The 19543-nt window shown below is 51.5% G+C and overlaps 1 protein-coding gene across 2 annotated transcripts in view; it reads left to right on the top strand.

Annotated features, from left to right (window-relative positions):
- TRIO (trio Rho guanine nucleotide exchange factor) overlaps positions 1 to 19543 on the top strand; it is a 363125-nt gene that overhangs the window by 271593 nt on the left and 71989 nt on the right. For both annotated transcript variants that reach the window (XR_003507150.1, XM_027519979.1), the window contains exon 34: positions 2919 to 3162. Coding sequence is in view for 1 of the 2 variants with exons in the window: in XM_027519979.1 (XP_027375780.1) it covers positions 2919 to 3162 (244 nt within the window). In the remaining variant the exon portion in view is untranslated. The remainder of the gene's footprint in view (positions 1 to 2918; positions 3163 to 19543) is intronic.

Below are 19543 nucleotides of genomic sequence, written 5' to 3'. Positions count from 1 at the left end.
TCGCAGAGAAGCAGGAGAAATTCAACATGGTTTTTCCAGAGAGAAGTTTTTAAATTTTAGGTGGGGAGGGTTGTCAGTCACTGGTGGAAATAGTCCTTTGCGGCCTAGCAAAGAGAGTTCCTTTCATCGACGTTTAAGCTTTATTTTGGATGAGTTTTGTTTTGTTTTGCTTTCTGAGGTTGTGTAGTGGACATGTGTTTCTTATTCTATCTCAACTTGCTCTGGAAAGAAAGGCTTGGTTAGAGCAGGAGGGCAGCGGGGAGCACGGAGCACAGCAGACGCAGCGGGTGGTCGCGGTCTCTGCAGGGCCGTGAGCCCGAGCGAGGGGCACAGCTCCCAGCTCTCTGCCGGGGGGCCAAAAGGGACGTGTCTTTGCGCCCGCCGCAGCCCCCGCCCGCCCGTCTTGTTCTTGTGTGTCGATGCCTAGAGGGTGACAGAAAACCGGGCACACGTCGCACACACAGCAGACTCCCTTCCCGAAGCCACGGAGGAAAAGCCCGTGTTTTGTTTTGCTTTGCAAACAGTGGCTTCCTTTATAGAGCAAACCTGTTTTACCGTTTTCACTCCAGCAAGTGTGTGAGCACTCACTGGATGCAGAGCCCGGCCCGAGGGTGCCCCAGGAGGAGCCTGGCCCTCGGCCCCGGGGTCTCAGCGGTGCCTCGGACAGGCCCAGGCGTGCCCTCACACACGGGGAGAGCAGCACAGACCTGCCTCCTGGTGCCGAGGGCACACACACACACACACACACACACACACACACACACACACACGGCTGGGACATTCACAGGAGAGCGACACAGACCTGTTTCCTTGTGCCGAGGGTAGACACACACATACAACCCGAGACATGGCTCATGTCAGGATGGAGGCATAATCTGTTTAAGGAGAAAGTTGCTAAGGATGGTAGACACATCTGAGGGGCGACTTTTCAGAGGGACTCGACAGGGACTTAGATGAGACAGACTGGGCAGGGAGGGCTCAAAGTAGAAGGGACTGTGGGCACAGGGCAGCAAGACCTGCCTCCGACGGGGGACACGGCTGCTCGGGCTGTTAGGCACGCGAGGAGCCATGGAGTGTGCCTGGCGAGTGGGCTGGGACCCTGTGACAGGAGCTTTGAGTCTTCTGCTCAGGAATGTGTACCTATGACTCTTGAATAGGAGGACGGCGTATCTGAGCATATGGCAGCAGTGTTCAGGTACTTTCCAAGGAAAGCCTGGATCAGGCGGGCCCCTCAGGAGACCACTGCAGAAATCCAAGTGAAGTGAGCCACATGGGCGTGCAGAGGGAGGGAGCAGTCAGACAGACACCCCAGAGTCTGACAGTGTTTGGAGGGTGAAGGCATGCGACTGACGGCGGTACCTGAAAGGCAGCCCGGGACGAGTCATGTCTCAGACTCACTGCTCTGGAGAGACGGGGATGCAGCATGGAGGGTGTGGTGTGGACCCCACGCAGGGATGGGGGACACACCGGGGAGCCTGAGTCTGGGGCAGCCGGACTGGAGGGCCAGAGGGGACCGCCCAAACACGGGGCGCTGGTGGTGAGCATGCAGGTGAGCTGTCCCCAGAGAGTGTGCAGTCTGGGGCCAGTGGACAGCACACGGTCACTAGAGGCCCTGCACCTTGTTTCCTGAGCATGGTCACGGAGTTGGTGCTCTTCATGGAGTTTGTAGGTAGGCTTCAGGGGGCCTAAGACTTAAGAGGAGTTTGGTCAGAAAACAGGAGCAAGCTGAGAGGAGAGAAGAAGGGCAAGGCCTTTCAGGCCACAAGCCACGTGGCGTGTGGAGGGGCGTGTTGGCGTGTGGGGTGGGGCGGGGGCAGAGGATCGGGAAGATGCCGTGGGGTCTGGGGAGGGCTCTGAGGGTTTTGGGGAGAGAGGTGTCTCGGGGTCCCAGGCTCGCTGCTCTGCAGGTACCTCCCAGTCCAGGCGGCACAGGCGCGCAGGAGCCTGCCGTCTCCAGGCCACTCCACGCTCACCAGGCTGGGGTGAACTCCGTCTTGTTTATCACCGTATCTCATAACAACCCCCCCAAAAAGCCTGCGAGCAGAGTTTGTACTTGTGTGTGCTGTGCTGTGTGCTCAGTCACTTCAGTCGTGTCCGACTCTTTGCGACCCCAGGGACAGTAGCCCGCCAGGCTCCTCTGTCCATGGGGATTCTCCAGACAAGAATACTGGAGTGAGTTGCCATGCCCTCCTCCAGGGGATCTTCCTGACCCAGGGATCCAACCTGTGTCTCTTATGTCTCCTGTGTTGGCAGGTGGGTTCTTTACTACTAGAGCCACCTGGGAACCCCTTTACCTTAAGGTTGATCTGTAAACAAACAGGTTTAAACTGTGTGGGTCCACTTATAATAGGTGCATTTTTTTTTCCAATAAGTACATATATGTGCTGTAAATGTATTTTCTCTTCCTCATGATTTTCTTAATAATGGTTTCTTTTTTACCAGCTTATTTTATTGTCAGAATACAGTACATAATGCACACGACATGCAAAATACGTGTTAGTCGGCTGTTATCGGTAAGGCTTCTGGTCGACAGTCGGCCTCTAGTTTGGGGGTAGTCAAAAGTTATGCACAGATTTCTTTTGACTGTGCAGGGGATCAGTACCCCTAACCCCCATGTTGTTCAAGAATCACCTGTCCGTAGGAGGGGGATATGTCTCAGGCGAATATTTGGACACTCATATAAAAAATCTTCAGGTTCTGAGAGTAACACACTGGAAAAGATGTTAGAATATGAAAAAGTAAACACTATTCTCTTGGTTTGGAAAGGAGGTAAATTCAGGGACTGGAAACTTAAGGGCCCCCACTCAGCCGGCATCCTGCGCAGCTGGACTCCCTCCAGCTGGGAGTGGGCGCCAGCCTCACCTGCTGCAGGCCCGTGGTGGGGACACGCTGGCTGACCTGTGCCCTCTCCTCCCCAGCTGTCCGGCGGCTGCGAGCTGACCGTGGTGATCCACGACTTCACGGCCTGCAACAGCACCGAGCTCACCATCCGCCGTGGCCAGACCGTGGAAGTCTTGGAGCGGCCCCATGACAAACCCGACTGGTGCCTGGTGCGGACCACTGACCGGTCGCCTGCGGCCGAGGGCCTGGTCCCCTGTGGCTCCCTGTGCATCGCCCACTCCAGGAGCAGCATGGAGATGGAGGGCATCTTCAACCACAAAGGTAGGCGTTCGTGGGCGACCGGGACGTCCTCCTGGAAGTGACTGCAGGGCTTGCGTCCACACTTCCTGCAGCCCTGTAAGAGGTGCAATCCCTGATGGTCACTGGCACCCCGGCCCTTCAACACTGCATCCCTGGGCCTTTTTAATCCATCGGGGGCTGCGGATGTCATCTGTCACTCAGAAATAACGGTGCATCGGTCGCCTCAGTTCCCCAGACCGTGTTGTAAGATCTCAGGTTAGAGAGGGGGGAAGGGAGCCGTTCTCTTGGAAGCCAGTGTCATTCATAAACAGAGCAGACAGAAAGGCAGTTTCCTCCAGGTGATGCTAAAAAGAGGTGGGAGAGGTGGGACCACGTTCAGCATCTCCCTAATCAGGTTTTCACATTGTGGATTATTTTGTTTGTGTTAAATACTAGATGGTTGAGTGTGCAGGCCCTGGAAGCATAACTGTGCCATCTTTATAGCCTGGTTAAGTATCTCGGGGCATCTGAGACCCACCCCCCCCACCAAGTTCCCTGCCAGGAGAGGGAACACAGCTGGACCCCCAGAGGGAGGCGAGCTGAGTTAGGCAGGCCTCAGTGTCAGGGGTCTGAAGCTCTGACAAGAGAGATGTCTTTTGAAAGAAGTGTTTTTCCACTGAAATAGCAGGATATTTGAACAAAACAGCATTTGACATTGCTTGTGGACTTGTTTAGACACAGGCAGCTGTCACAAGGCCACTTTTCCACATGTGGCAGGACAGGTCAGTAATGGCCTCCTAGCAAGTCTGTTTATCTAAACATCCAGTGTGGTCACTGCTGGACTGATGAGACTTGAAATGGGGCCTGAGTGAATTGAGCTGGTCTGCAGGTGCAGAATATACACTGGACTACAAGACTTAAAATGAAAACAGAATGTCCAATTATTTTATAGTCATTGCATCTGATATGGCAATATATTTTAAAGGATGAATTGAAGAAAATATACTATTAAATTAACTCCACCTGTTTCTTTTTACTACTAAATGGTGACTGCTAGAGCATCTTCACTTCGTATGCAGCATGCACTGTGTCTGCTCGATAGTGTTGCTTAACCTCTCATCTTAGTGAGGAGCTGATAGGAGATTTTTAAGAGCTTTTCAGAAACACTGGCCCTCAGTTTCTAGAAAAATTCTAGAAACTGAATTTGGGTAGTTTCTGTGCTGTGAACCACTTTATATCAGTCTTCGTTTTCTGCAGTACAGATTTGGAGTTCTGCAGTTTGCTCACCCTTCCTGAGAAAGCATCACAGTACTCTGCATATTCCAGTTCTTTCCTGTTAGCATCGGAACGTCCCAGCTGCTCCCTCCGTTTGTCAGCTGTGCCCACTCTACCCTCACCCTGACGCGTCCTGGAGACAGTCCTCCGGCTCCTGAGGGTTAGTCATGGCGGTGACTAAGTGGTGCTGTACAGGAAACTGCTCCTGACCAGCTCACCTCGGGAATGAGTCCCAATCGTGCTCACATCCCTCGGGGCCTAAATGTGACTTTATCATCACCTCAGTACCCAGCTGGAAGAATCAGGCTGTGATGTCTCCAGGGATCTGAAGAGAAAGGCAGAGAATTCTCAGATTTGCCCCAAAGCCGAGGCGTCTGCTTTCATTTCTGGCCAAGCTGCCTGTGAGGCGCTGTTGGGCCCGCCCTGCAGTGATGCCAGGTTCGGGCGGCATTGGGCCTGCCCTGCTGTGTACCGGATTCGGGCAGTATTGGGCCTGCCCTGCTGTGTTACCGGGTTTGGGCAATATTGGCTCTGCCCTGCTGTGTTACAGGGTTTGGGCAGCACTGGGCCTGCCCCACTGTGTTGCCAGGTTTGGGCAATATTGAGCCTGCCCTGCTGTGTTACCGGGTTTGGGCAATATTGGCTCTGCCCCGCTGTGTTACCGGGTTCGGGCGACGTTGGGCCTGCCCCGCTGTGTTACCGGGTTCGGGCAACATTGGGCCTGCCCCGCTGTGTTACCGGGTTCGGGCGACGTTGGGCCTGCCCCGCTGTGTTACCGGGTTCGGGCAACATTGGGCCTGCCCCGCTGTGTTACCGGGTTCGGGCGACATTGGGCCTGCCCCGCTGTGTTACCGGGTTCGGGCGACATTGGGCCTGCCCCGCTGTGTTACCGGGTTCGGGCGTCACTGGACCTGCCCCACTGTGTTACTGGGTTCGGGCATCATTGGGCCTGCTCCTCTGTGTTACCAGGTTCGGGCAATTGGACCTGCCCTGCTGTGTTACCGGGTTCGGGCAATATTGGGCCTGCCCCTCTGTGTTACCGGGTTCGGGTGTCACTGGACCTGCCCTGCTGTGTTACCAGGTTCGGGCAATTGGACCTGCCCTGCTGTGTTACCGGGTTCAGACAATATTGGGCCTGCCCCTCTGTGTTACCGGGTTCGGGCAGCATTGGACCTGGCCTGCTGTGGTCCCTGAGCTCTGAGTTCAGGCAGTGGCCTGTGCTGGGCCCATTAGTATTTCTGGGGTTGCATGATATATTTAAAGTCCTTGAGTCTGAGTTGAAAATAAAGTCCAACTCTTTTTCCAATTGTGTCTATTATGTGCAGAGGAACCCTGGTGAAATGAAGCTACAAATAACACTGGCTCTGGAAGACTTATTTTCTCATGTACCTTTCCCGTGGCGTGTTCTTTACTTCCCAGTGTTCACAATTGCAGGCTAGCCGGGCAAAAAGAACCGTGTATTGATCACACTTGACTTTGTCCTGAAAACCTCCTGTGGAGGTTGGGTTTGTGCTGGTTTTCTGGTTTAACTCCATTCTGTCCCCTGAGCCTTTTCTCTGATACTCTGTCTTCCCATCCCCTGAGACATGACTTCTGCTTTACTAAGAACGTGTTTCTTTGTTGAATAAAACCGGTTGTGAACTAACGGTCGTTTAGCAGATCAGAGCTCAGAACCTGATCCATTTCTTCCTTATGTCTGGATTTTTTATTTTTCCTGCCGTGTAAGGAAACTTGAGGTTGTCTGTTCCCTTACAGTGTTAAGACTTGGGAGGCTGATGGGGAGGGAAGAACCTGCTTTAGGCTCTTTGATAGACCTCTGCCAGAGCCTCCTGTCCACATTTAGGTCCAGGAAAGCAGGCAATGACCAGGGTCTTCCATCTAGGAGAAGAGTCTTCGGCAAGTAGTTGGGGCAACAAGAGCCAAGGATTCAAAAGAGCCGCAGGGACTGTGGGGCAAGAAGCCGCTGCCCCCTTGGGAGGCCCCACAGCCGCCCTCCTCAATCTGTGTGTGCTGGGCTGGGGGCGCTTGTTACTCACAGGTGTCAGCATCTCCTTCTGAGCCCTTCTCATTCTGAAAGCCGGCTGGACTTGAGGGACCTCCATCCCCACCCCACCCCACCCCTCCGCCAGGGTGGAGTTGAGTATGGCCCCTCCTGTGGCACAGCTGGATGTCCAGCGCTCTCCAGGTCTCCTCTTGGTGAGATCACACAGACGGGCTGTGGTCTTTCCTGTAGTCATGTACAGATGCGAGAGTTGGACCATAGAGAAGGCTGAGCACCAAAAAACTGATGCTTTCTAATTGTGGTGCCTTGAGAGTCCCTTGGACAGCAAGGAGATCGAACCAGTCAATCCTAAAGGAAATCAACCTTGAATACTCATTGGAAGGACTGACGCTGAAGCTCTAATATTTTGGCCACCTGATGTGAAAAGCCGACTCACTGGAAAAGACCCTGATGCTGGGAAAGATGGAGGGCAGGAAGAAGTGGGGTGACAGGAAGGTGAGATGGTTGGATGGCATACTGACTTGATGGACATGAGTTTGAGCACGCTCCAAGAGATAATGAAGGACAGGAAAACCTGGCATGCTGCAGCCCGTGAAGTTGCAGAGTAGGACATGACTGAGCGACTGAACAGCAACAGTTTGTCTCTCGTCACTCACTGTTGATCTCTAAAGATAGTTTCTTCAATGTCTGTGATTTTTGCTGCTCTGACCTTCCAGGTGGAAGGAACAAGGACATTTTGCTAATCTTTAGTTCCAAAATTTCAGAGCCTTCGTGCCTCAGTTTTTTTCACAAGTCCCCAATCCAGACACCTTAATTTCCAGTGTGAAAAACATGCCTATGGAGATTAAATGTCTCTGTATTTGGTTGTGTATGATTTGTAAGGATTGCAGTGTGACCCAATACTCAGGTCAGCCCAAAAGGCCCAGTACCCCCTGAGCACTGCCAGGGCCATGATGCTTTTCAGCAGGGCTGGAGTTGGAATGTGCTGGACGATGAGAATCCCTGGTAGCTTAGGGCTTCCCTGGTGGCTCAGCTGGTAAAGAATCTGCCTGCAATGGGGGAGACCTGGGTTCGATCCCTGGGTTGGGAAGATCCCCTGGAGAAGGGAACAGCTACCCGTTCCAGTATTCTGGCCTGGAGAATTGCCTGGACTGTATGGTCCACGGGGGTCACAAAGAGTCAGACACAACTGAGCAACTTGCACTTGACTCACAGGCCCCTTGTGCGACGCTGTGTGTGCCCTGGGTGATGTGGGGGAGGATAGAGTTAACGGATACAAATGAACAGTAAGAATAATTGTACAATTTGTTCTTCGAGGAGATACTTTTGTGTGTCTGCAACTAGACTTCAGTGTGCACATTATTCATGGGAAAGGCCTGTACGGGCGACCTGCCGTGGAGCAGTGTTTGCCGACGGGCAGCCCTGGACTCTCATTCCTGTCTTGCTCCAGCCGCCACCCCCTGCCGTAGCCTCTCAGGCATGGGTGGCCTGAGAGCAGCCACTCTGAGCAGAGCGAGGCCTCAGCGAGTCCCTGTGCTCCTCCAGCCCCCGGGTCTGCGGTTCACACCACCTCCCGCCCCATCAGCATCTCTGCGGGCTGGGCTCCCAGCGAGTCCACTGAGCCAGCCGCGTTGAGACGCACTGGCCGCCACCTCCCACCCTGTTTGTGATCGTTGATTGACTGCTGATACGGGGTCCAGGCATTATATCAGAAACTCTTAGAAAATCCAAGGTTTTTTTTTCCTGTCCCACTGTCTCAAGAAGGAGAGCTGTCACTGTTCTCTGTTTATTTACTTAGTCTTGGCCCGGAAAGTAAACAAGAATCTCAGAAATCTGTTTATATTCCCAACAAGGCGAGCCTGGGTGGGTCAGCTGTGCTCTGCCTTCATGACCAAGCGCTGAGGGTGTGTGAGAGCTTGGCTCCGGGCTTCAGGTAAGAACTCAGCAGGCATCCCCGCGGCAGGGCAGGGCCCCGGGCTGGCGGCAGTGCCCAGGAGCGGTAACGACAGGATGGACGATGCTCAGAAGGATTGTCTCAGTCAGTAACCGGGCAGAGTCCCGTCCCGAGCTCCCTGCAGGACGCATGTGCCTGAAGCGCATCGTGGCAGCAATTTTGACTGTCTTCACTCTTTTTTCAGTGTAAAACCAGAGCCCCTTATGAGTCTTAAGGGGGTCCTTCCATTGTGCTCACACTCAATCATTGCATCGGAAAGACTGCCCGTGTGACTGTCATGGGCCTGTCAGCTGAGGTCTTCCCTGCCCGGCCTGGCCCAGTTCGAGTTGAATTTGGAAAGTCGCTGTCAGCCACCACTGAGTTACCTTTTGCTAATCCTTGGCTTTGAGACAGAAGCTTCCGGGGTGAGAGTGATGTTTATGGTCGGCTAAGTGAAGACCTTCCAGGGCAAGAGTGATGTTTGTGGTTGGAGTCTTTGGAAGAGGCAATGTGTTGCACTTGCAGGGTGTCTTCTTTGTGCCAGGACCTGAATTCTGACTCCGTCTCTGTCTTTGGTGACATTGCACCCCTGCACCTGAGGTGGGTGCAAACAAGTGGTCTCTGAGGTCCTCCCCGCCTCTGATGTTCTCAGGTTATGTGTATTTTGAGGCCTTTCTGAATGAAGGCCAATTCCAAATCTCCCGCTTCTCCTTATGCTAACCCCTAATGAGGTGGCAGGTGGTCTTTTTGCTAGTCCAGTGATGTATTTAGGAGAAAAGATCCACTTAGGAACCTTAGCCTTATTTAACCTCTCTGAAAATTATTTATCAAGTTTTTTCTCTCTGGGATAGTGTGTAGGTCAGTACTTGCATTTCATTTTGAAAAAGTTAAAAGCATGGTCTTTTCACTCTGAATTCTTCATTAAAAAACAAGGAAATAGAAACATGAGAAACAAGATTTCTTGCCCACCAGCCACTGGGGCCTCTACACCCAGGGCTTTGACTCATACCCCACACTTACTGAAGCAACCCTCCGCAGTTTCCAGCTTACCACATCACCTGCAGATAAGTGGGTGTCGTCAAAACCTGCTAAAAGAGAAAACCCAGGAATTGTCTTCTATAAATGTGGTGATAAATGATTGTTATCGGTGAAATGGGGCATTTTCTATAATCCAAGTGAAAATTAGGAAAGTGAGAGATGGTCATGAAAAACCACCTGAAATGTAGGTTTTCCTCTGGGTTCCACCTGGGGCTGTCTCCTTGCCCCTCTCCCGGGGTTTTCCTGCCCATCCTTCTCCTGAAGTACTTGACTCTTCACTGGACTGTCCTCCCAACTTCTCGAAGCCTCTAGTATTCAGATTCCTGCTCCTACCACCTCCCAGAAGTAAGTGGACACGGCCCCCCACTTGCTGCCCCCGAAATGGCCAGCACACCTGAGGCTCTCTTCACTGCCGCCCGCAATTTCTCCCTGTGATAATACACATAGAGCGTGAAATTTCCCGTCGGAACGACTGAGAAGTGCGCGGCAGTGGCGTCAGGCGCATCCACTTGATGATGCCCCATCCCCACCGTCCACCCTCAGCTCTCACTGTCCCCGCCTCTGAACACTAACTCCCCCCACCCCAGCCCTGGAACCCACCACTCCACCTCTGTGTGTGGGAGCTCGACCCCTCTCAGGACCGTGAGTAGAATTATACATGTTTCTTTGGTGACTGGCTTGATCCACTGAACATGATGTCTTCAGGGTTCATCCTTGTTGTAGCCTGTGTCAGGATGTCCCTCCATGTTAACTGACGCTCCACCTATGGATAGGTGATGGCTGTGTCAGGACGTCCCTCCATGTTAACTGACGCTCCACCTATGGATAGGTGACGGCTGTGTCAGGACGTCCCTCCATGTTAACTGACTCACGCTCCACCCATGGATAGGTGACGGCTGTGTCAGGATGTCCCTCCATGTTAACTGACTCACACTCCACCCATGGATAGGTGACGGCTGTGTCAGGATGTCCCTCCATGTTAACTGACTCACACTCCACCCATGGATAGGTGACGGCTGTGTCAGGATGTCCCTCCATGTTAACTGACTCACACTCCACCCATGGATAGGTGACGGCTGTGTCAGGACGTCCGTCCATGTTAACTGACTCACACTCCACCCATGGATAGGTGACGGCTGTGTCAGGATGTCCCTCCATGTTAACTGACTCATGCTCCACCCATGGATAGGTGACGGCTGTGTCAGGACGTCCCTCCATGTTAACTGACTCCCGCTCCACCATGCATAGGTGACGGCTCGTTGTCCTCCTTCTCTTGGTGGACACGGGTTGCTTCCACCGTTGGGCCTGGGTGAATAGAGCTGCTCTGTCTCCGGGCGCTTTGGGAAGTGCACCCAGATGTGGAATTGCTGGGTCATATGATGCTGCTGTTTTTGATTTTTGAGCATGCTCACCACGTTTTGTTGTTGTTGTTGTTTTAGTCTCTAAATCATGTCTGACTCTTTGCAACCCCATGGACGGTAGCCCACCAGGCTCCTCTGTCCATGGGATTTCCCAGGCAAGAATACTGGACTGGGTTGCCATTTCCTTCTCCAGGGGATCTTCCCAACCCAGGGATCAAACTCACATCTCCTGCATCGGCAGGCAGATTCTCTTACCACTGAGCCACATTTTGGAAGCCACATTTAGGGAAGCCTCCACATTTTGTTACTTTTATCTGAATAGCACCTGTGGTGCTGGAGAAGACTCTTGAGAGTCCCTTGGACTGCCAGGACATCAAACCAGTCAATCCTAAAGGAAATCAACCCTAAATATTCATTGGAAGGACTGATGCTGAAGCTGAAACTCCAGTACTTTGGCCACTTAATGCAAAGTGCCGACTCACTAGAAAAGACCCTGATGGGTCTCCTCCTGAAGGCAGGAGGAGAAGGGAATAACAGCAGATGAGATGGTTGGATGGCATCACCCACTCAAAGGACATGAGTTTGAGCAAACTCCAGAAGTTGGTGATGGACAGGGAAGCCTGGCGTGCTGCAGTCGGCGGGGTCACGAAGAGTCAGACACAACTGAGTGACTGAACAACAGCAGCGGATGGTACCCTTCAGGCCTGTTCTCCTTCACCCGTTGCCACCTTGTCTCCTCCCCACTAGGTCTCCCAGCCTCACTTCTAACCCTCTTATTGCAGCTGAAACACAAACCTGGTCATACTGGGCTCCTGCTTAAATTTCTTCAGTGACTTGGTGTTGATCACAGAATAAAATCGCAGTTTCCTAACACATCCTACAGAGCCTTGCCCCTCGCACTCGTGTGCACGTGTACACACACGCTGAGTGCACAAGTGCCCTCTTTCTCCCCTGGTGTGGTCCTCAACTACCGGGAGCAGGGGTTGGTTCTCAGTCTCTCGCCCCTACCTGACATTCCTGTCCCTTCTCACCAAATGTAAAGCCCTTCAGGAAAAAAAAAAAATGAATGTATTCAGTGAGTCTGTGGAGGTGAGGATGCCGTTAACAAGTATTTCAACATAAAGGCTAAGGTTAGGGTAACCTGAGAAAGTCTGCGTGATGAACTCCAGGGGCCACTGAGAACACGCGAGGAGCCGCGTGGGAACTCACCGAAAGAACCTGAGAAGGCGCCAGCGGGTGCAGCAACAGAGCTGAACGTGCAGATGTGGCGGGGCGAGTACAGGGGCACGGGCTGTGGACAGCGGGCTTGGCGAGGGGCGGGAGCGGGGGCCCTGCGTGCAGGTCACAGGGCCTCTACTTGTGGCGGTGTGGGCTCAGCAGGGGTGCTCACTGGCAAGTGAGAACCATTCGTCCTGATCCACTTTGTCCAGTTCTGTCCTGTGTTTTCTCACTTTCACGATACACGGCCTGCTTTAGATAAACCCACAGGGCCACTACTCAAAGCTGTGAGAAAAGGACATACCATTGAGACCAGGGGTTACACTCAGACTCACATGCAGTTTCTTAGAACAAATGAAGCAACGATGGATGAATGGATGGATGAAGTGCCCAGACCCCGGGTCTGGAGGTCGTAAGTTCCACCTCTGATTCTCAGGGTAACCGCTGACACAGCCACTACGCGAGGATGAAATTGGGACACGTTTCCCTTAAGGCCCAAGTTGCAGAGTCTCTGAGGCCCCACCACCCTCTGTCCAGGGCATTTCTCCTGACCTGGCCCCTTCTTTCAGCTCCCTGTCCACATCCAGGCCCTGGGAGGTTGTGGCTCTTCCCGCTTGCTGGTGGCGCCCACCAGTTCCCGTGCCCTCTGCCCCACAGCCCCTTGGCCCCATGCCGTACAGGTGAGACCAGGTAACAGGACTCAGCACAGGTTTGCAGGTGGCGGAAGAGGAGGACTCAGAGGCTGCCAGTGTGTGCTGTCTCAGGAACCCCAGGCCTCGCCTGGTGCCCATCATCTGGGTTTGGTGAGCGCCAGCTCAGAGGGTAGATATATTAAAGTGGTTCCCCTGCTCAGAATATAAGCAGTTGCTAAGGTTCAGTCCTGAATATTCATTGGAAGGACTGATACTGAAGCTGAAACTCTAATACTTTGGCCACCTGATGCAAAGAACTGACTCATTGGAAAAGACTCTGATGCTGGAAAAGATCGAAGGCAGGAGGAGAAGGGGACGACAGAGGGTGAGATGGTTGGATGGCATCACCGACTCGATGGACATGAGTTTGAGTAGGCTCCGGGAGTTGGTGATGGAAAGGAAGCCCTGTCCATCCCTGTCCTCCCTGGCGTGCCTTTGCGTCCATGGGGTCACAAAGAGTCAGACACGACTGAGCGACTGAACTGAACTAAAGGGTCCTCACCCCGATCCAGACCACCTTCCCAGTTCCCGGGGCAGCCCACCTGGCCAAGAGACACCCACTCCTGAGAGGAAGCCTGAACTCTGCTCACAGGGCCAAGGCCTCGTCCTTTGCTTCTCTGCCTTCACCAGAAATGTAGGCAAGGAAAGATAGAGCTCTGGGACCCAGGCCTCTTACATTTCCCCAAGGGTTTTGAGACAGCTGGGCTTAACGTTTGTTCAACCCAAATATCCTCTTCCCTACATCGTGAAATCTGCTGCCTCAAGGATGAATCTAGTCCACCACATATGACTGCTTATGCCTTTTAGATGACCTACACCTTTTAGGAAAGTGTAAGATAAGACATTAAAAAGGCTGTCCCAGTAAGTTACATCAGTCCTGTCTGACTCTTTGAGATGCTGTGTATAGCCTGTGAGGCTCCTCAGTCCATGGGGTTCTCCAGGCAGGAACACTAGAGTGCGTGGCCGTTCCCTCCTCCTGGGGGTCTTCCTGACTCAGGGACTGAACCCTTATCTCATTTTGTTTCCTGAATTAGCAGGTGGGTTCTTTACCCCTAGTGCCACCTGGGAAGACCCCTGGGAAGTCTAAACCCATCAGGCTTTAGTGATTTTAAAAATTTTAGTTGAGTCTTTTGTGGTTCTGCTGTATTTAGGCATTTGCTTAGTACCAGATTGTCCCTATTAATCAGAAAACATAGCCACCCCAGGCACACCGATGCATAGCCGTTCAAACCTGTATCTGCCCACACATCCTTTAAAAATATATAATGGAGGATCTATATAATTTTTTTTTTAAATTAGCTTGGAAAAAGAGCACTTTTTGGTCTGTTTGAATAGCTGCTAATATAAATCCCTGTGGGAAGAAAAACTGAGGAACAGAGAGTTGCCCCAAGAACAAAGACTTAGTCCCTCCTCTGAGCCCCAGGGTGGATCTAGGGTGAAGGGATCGGCCCAAGACCTGTGATTAAGGCGTGTTTTCTGTGCAGCATGTAATTACGGAGCCACACAAGTGGCCATGACTATGTTGAATGCTTCATGTTGGAAGTATTTTCATACTCCATCTTCACATTAAGGTGTTTATTAAAACAGGAAAAAGACCTAAGAAGGTATTGACACCATCTATATTAGATGATCACAAAATTATATATATAGCGAAGCCATAAACAATGAATCAGCGAGCCACCTTCCCACAGACGACCATGACACAGTGTTTAGGGCAGGAGACATAGTCAGGGAGCAGAGATCACCAGGGAAAATTGTGTGTCTTGCTCAGGATGACCCAGGGCCAGGCAGGGTGACTGCTTCCTGCCTCCCTGTGGACTCTGTTCTAACTGCCTCCCCTATGACATACGCACATGTCAGATTTTGCCATTCATTAGACAGGCTGGAGTTTCTCTTTTAAATGTGTTCGCTCTAATTCTCATCTCCTGAAGCTGTGAAAGGTTACAGGGAGATGATGTGTTTGGTGCACGGGTTTTCATTAAATATTTTGAAGATGAATAAACACTGCCCATGCAGGGGGATGTACATGTACGTTTCAGCCAGAGTCAGTCAGCACTTGTTTCCTGATGGTGTTTACTGGGTCGCGGCTCTGAGGACACCTGGTAAAACAGCGTGTGCCGGGAAAACTGAGGTCCGTTTGGCTTTGACCCCTGTGTTTCTTTCTCTGTTCTGAGAAGCATGAGATGGTTTTGTGATTATTTTGTGTGCCTCAAGCTGAAACATTAACAGAATTTTGAAAGATTTGACTGTAGATCCTGGTAGATAGGGTAGAGCTAAAATCTATGACCAAAAAAAAAAGCTGTGACTGAAACGCAGAGACTCACTTTGCCAACAGAGGTTCTGTCTAGTCAGTTATGGCCCTTCCAGTAATCATGTATGGACATGAGAGTTGGACCATGAAGACTAAGTGCCAAAGAATTGATGCTTTCGAATTATGGCGCTGGAGAAGACTCTTGAGAGTCTCTTAGACAGCAAGGAGATCAAATCAATCGAAAGGAGATCATCCTTAAATATCCATTGGAAGGACTGATGGTGAAGCTGAAGCTCCAATACTTTGGCCACCTGATGCAAAGAGCCAGCTCATTGGAAAAGACTGTGATGCTGGGAAAGATTGAGGGCAGGAGGAGAAGGGAACGACAGAGGGTGAGACGGTTGGATGGCATCACTGACTCAGTGGACATGAGTTTGAGCAAGCTCCGGGGGATGGTAAAGGACAGGGAAGCCTGGCATGCTACAGTCCGTGGGGTCACAAAGAGACACAACTTAAGACTGAACAAGAGCAACAGCAACCTGATAGCTGAGCTGCAAGTGGCATGGAGAGCGGAAAGGATCTGCAAAGCCCCAGGCTGTGTCTGTTGCAGCAGGTCCTGATCTAATCTGATAGAAGCAGCAGTACCTGTGTCTGGAGAGGTTAAAGCGTCTGCCTGGAATGCGGGAGACCGGGGTTCGATCCCTGGGTCAGGAAAATCCCCTGAAGAAGGAAATGGCAATCCACTCCAGTACTCTTGCCTGGAGAATCCCATGTAGGGAGGAGCCTGATGGGCTACAGTCCATGGGGTCACAAAGAGTCGGACACGACTGAGCGACTTCACTTCACTTCACTTCACAAAACTTTTACATACCATTTCAGCGACCCCCACATTCAGAACTTCGTTTCTAAATAAGGAAAGAAATATCAAATATTAAAACTTATTTTTAGATGTTTCACATGGTTCAAAAATAAAACTGAAGAAGTGTAAGTTGAGAAGTCTGGTTCCCACAGCCCGTCCGCCACACTTGGGTCACGCTTTGTGTTCGTTACTCGTTTCTGCGCCTGGTGCTGTGTGCGGCACGTGCAAGCCTGTGCTCCCTGTTCACTCCTCTTTCCATCTTCCTACCTAAAAGGGAGCGGATTTTGCCCCAACTTTGTCACTCATTCGTACCTTTTGGGAGTGACTTTAGTACCTAAAGAGGTGTCTGCCTCCTCCTTTTCCATGGACGGGAGAACTTGCTGTGTGCACATGCCTTGCTTGGTAACTCGTGCAAGGCTGAGCACCCTGGGCTGCTGCTGTTATGAACAGGGCCGAGAGGGCCACGGTGTGTAGACGTCTTCTCGTTCATAAGCAGCCCTGTCTATGACGAAGTTCTACCAGTGGGATTGTTGGGTTCAGTGGTAAATGCATCCATGGAAAACACACTTTTGAGGCAGAATCACCTGAATCGTAAATTAATCAATCAGGGCTTCCCTGGTGGCCCAGTGGCTCAGCCTCTGTGTTCTCAGTGCAGTGGGCCTGGGTTTGATCCCTCCTAGACCCCACATAGTTGTGGCAACAACTATTTATAAGACCCAACACAGCCAAATAAATAAATAATATTTTTTTAAATAATTAAAAATAATCAGATCAGAAAAATATCACAGTTAACAGGTTATTTAATGACATTTCTTTTATGTATTTTTTAAATTTTGGTCAGAGTGGTGACATTTGCACTGTCCATTTCAGCGACCCACACTGAACACACTGAATTCTAATTTTATCTTGCTGTTCTGTCCCTAAGTCGTGTCCAACTCTTTCCGACTCCATGGACTGCAGCATGTCAGGCTTCCCTGTCCTTCCCCATCTCCCAGAATTTGCTCAAATTCATGTCTGTTGTATGCCATCCAACCATCTCATCTCTGTCATCCCCTTCTCCTGCCTTCTGTCTTTCCCAGCATCAGAGTCTTTCCCAGTGAGTCGGTTCTTCGCATCAGCTGGCCAAAGTATCGGAGCTTCAGCTTCAGCATCAGTCCTTCCAATGAATATTCGGGACTGATTTCCTTTAGGATGGACTGGTTGGATCTCCTTGCAGTCCAAGGGCCTCTCAAGAGTCTTCTCCAATACCGCAATTTTATCTCACCCAGTTAGAAACAAAAGGCTGCCCTCTTTGAGTAAGGGCCCTCCTGAAAGTCATAAATGACTTGAAAGTCGTAAATGACGCGGGACGTTTCCGTGTGACTCCTGTGAGGTGAGACTTCGGTGGAGGTTTTCTTTCCCACAGGGCTCTGCACAGGAGTGTGCAGTGAAGTGTTGACATAAATACTGCCTCACCAGGGCTGCATTTTGCGCAGATTCTGTCAGAGGGGTGCATATGAAGAGTTCGACGCTAATGGCAGAACAGTGGTAGTTTCCAAAGAGCGAGTGACCTCCCGTAGTGTGCGTCTAAAAGTAGCCGTTGGGACTCTTGTGCCGTCCGTCCAGGCCAGACCACACCACACCATCACCTGTGAGAAACACGTTCAGGAGACAGTGTTTTCTGGGGTTCCCCTAAGGGGCTTGGAAGTCTCCATACAATCTCTGTACTTCCTGAAGGATTCAGTTTCTAATCACAAGCAATTCCATAACAAAATTTGAAAAATACTGTTTTAAAAAATATTTATTCACTGGTTTGTTTATTTGGCTGCAGTGGGTGTTACTGTGGTTTATGGGCTCTAGTTCCCTGACCAGGAATTGAACCCAGGTCCCCTGCATTAGGAGCACAGAATCTTAGCTATTGGACTGCCAGGGAAGTCCCTGAAAAATACTATTTTTTAAACCCTGCACAGTGTAACTTTTTCCTTCTGTACTGACAGGCTGAAAGGATTTTGGAGGAGCGAGAGGAGTGTGGGAGGCCGGAGGTCAGTCAGAGAGTTCAAGAGGCTGACCTTTGAACTCCGCCCCTCACAGCCAGCTCTGTCTGGAAGAAGGGTCCTGACCCCTTTCCCAGTGCCCTCTGGACAAGCGGAACTGCCCTGGCATCTCCTGACATGCTTTGGTGCTGGGGCCTTTGAGGTGCACTGTAGGGTGGTCTGACCAGCGGTGGCTGGGGTATTTGGACAGCTTGACCATTCCACAAGGCTGACCATTCAAAGTGTTAGTCGCTCAGTTGTGTCTGACTCTTTGTGATCCCAGGGACTATAGCCCTCCAGGCTCCTCTGTCCATGGGATTCTCCAGGCAAGAATACTGGAGTGGGTTGCCATTCCCTTCTCCCGGGGACCTTCCTGACCCAGGAATCGAACCTGGGTCTCCTGCATTGCAGGCAGGTTCTTTACCGTCGGAGCCACCAAAGAAGCCCGTTTTTCAAGGGCGTCATCATTTTCCAAAAACTCTTCTGACCGTCCAGGCTCAGGACAGCGGACCCAGCGTCTTTGTGTCTGAAGGGCCCTTTCAGACGTGTGAGATGCAATAAACAGGCTCATTCGCCTGGCAGCTCTGGAATTCCATGCTGGTCCCCGTTGTCTTGAAGCCTTCGGTTCAGGTGGATCCTTTCCCTCCCCCACCCCTTCTCCTGAGTCTGTAGAACTTTGAGTTTACTAGCAGGAAAGAATATTCACGTTCTGTTTTTTGAGATAGGTTAGCTTCCTTTGGTCTCAAAAATAATGAGTCCCAGATGATTATCAGATGGGGCAGAGGCTGCTTCAGTCATCTCAGGCCGCCCTCACACAAACCACAGACTGCATGGCTTAGACAGCAGACGCTGATTTCTTCGTAGTCCTAGAAGCCCTAGGTCCAAATGAAGGCGTGGGCAGACTCGCTTTCTTGGCGAGCAGACAGCCACCTGCTTGCTTGTCCTCACATGCTCCTCCCTCTGTGTGCACCCCAGTGACTCTCTATGTGTCTCGATTTCCGGTTCTAATAAGGACCTCAGTCATACTAGATTTAGACCCACCCTTACAACTTCGTTTTAACCTAGTCACTTTCGTAAAGACCCTGTCTCCAAATCTGGTTACATTCTGAGGTCCTGGGAGTTAGGACTTGAACTCAGGAGTTTGAGGGGGCCACAGTCAGCTTCACTGTGGAAAAGACCCTGATGCTGGGAAAGATCAAGGGCAGGAGGATGAGATGGTTGGATGGCATCACTGACTCGATGGGCATGAGTCTGAACAAACTCAGGGAGATGGTGTAGAACAGGGAAGTCTGATGTGCTGCAGTCAATGGGATCGCACGACTGAGCAACTGAACAACAGTCAGCCTCTTGCAGAGGGGCGGGTGGAGCCTCAGAAGGTAACGGTAGTGACAGGAAGTGTGAGGGTGTGCCCTGTGCCAGGCTCTGTGCTGCTTTTCTCTTCATTTCATCCTCAGGATACTCTGATGGCAGTGTATGCTGCTGTCATCCCGGTGTGATGCGCGGAAGATGGACAGAGAGAGAGAGTAACTTGACCCAGCTTAGTAGACGGCAGAAAATGGGATTCGAAAAGCAGTGGTCAGCCTTCAGGGCTCCAGTTCCTAACCACTGCGTGCCTTGCTCTCCATACAAGCTGGAAGGAGCCCGTGGTCTAGTGGGGAAGCTATGGCTTCTGTAAGCAAACTCAGCTGCCCCGGGCCAGCCATCACTTGTGGAAGAGCTGATTCGAGAAGCCAGTCCCTCTTGCCCACCACACACGAGACCTTTTGCCTCCCTGGGGCTGCA

The sequence above is a fragment of the Bos indicus x Bos taurus genome, chromosome 20 (genome assembly GCF_003369695.1).
Source record: "Bos indicus x Bos taurus breed Angus x Brahman F1 hybrid chromosome 20, Bos_hybrid_MaternalHap_v2.0, whole genome shotgun sequence".
NCBI classification, from domain to species: domain Eukaryota; kingdom Metazoa; phylum Chordata; class Mammalia; order Artiodactyla; family Bovidae; genus Bos; species Bos indicus x Bos taurus.
The sequence above is the reverse complement of the archived record's forward strand: the minus strand, read 5'-3'. Positions and strand labels throughout refer to the sequence as shown.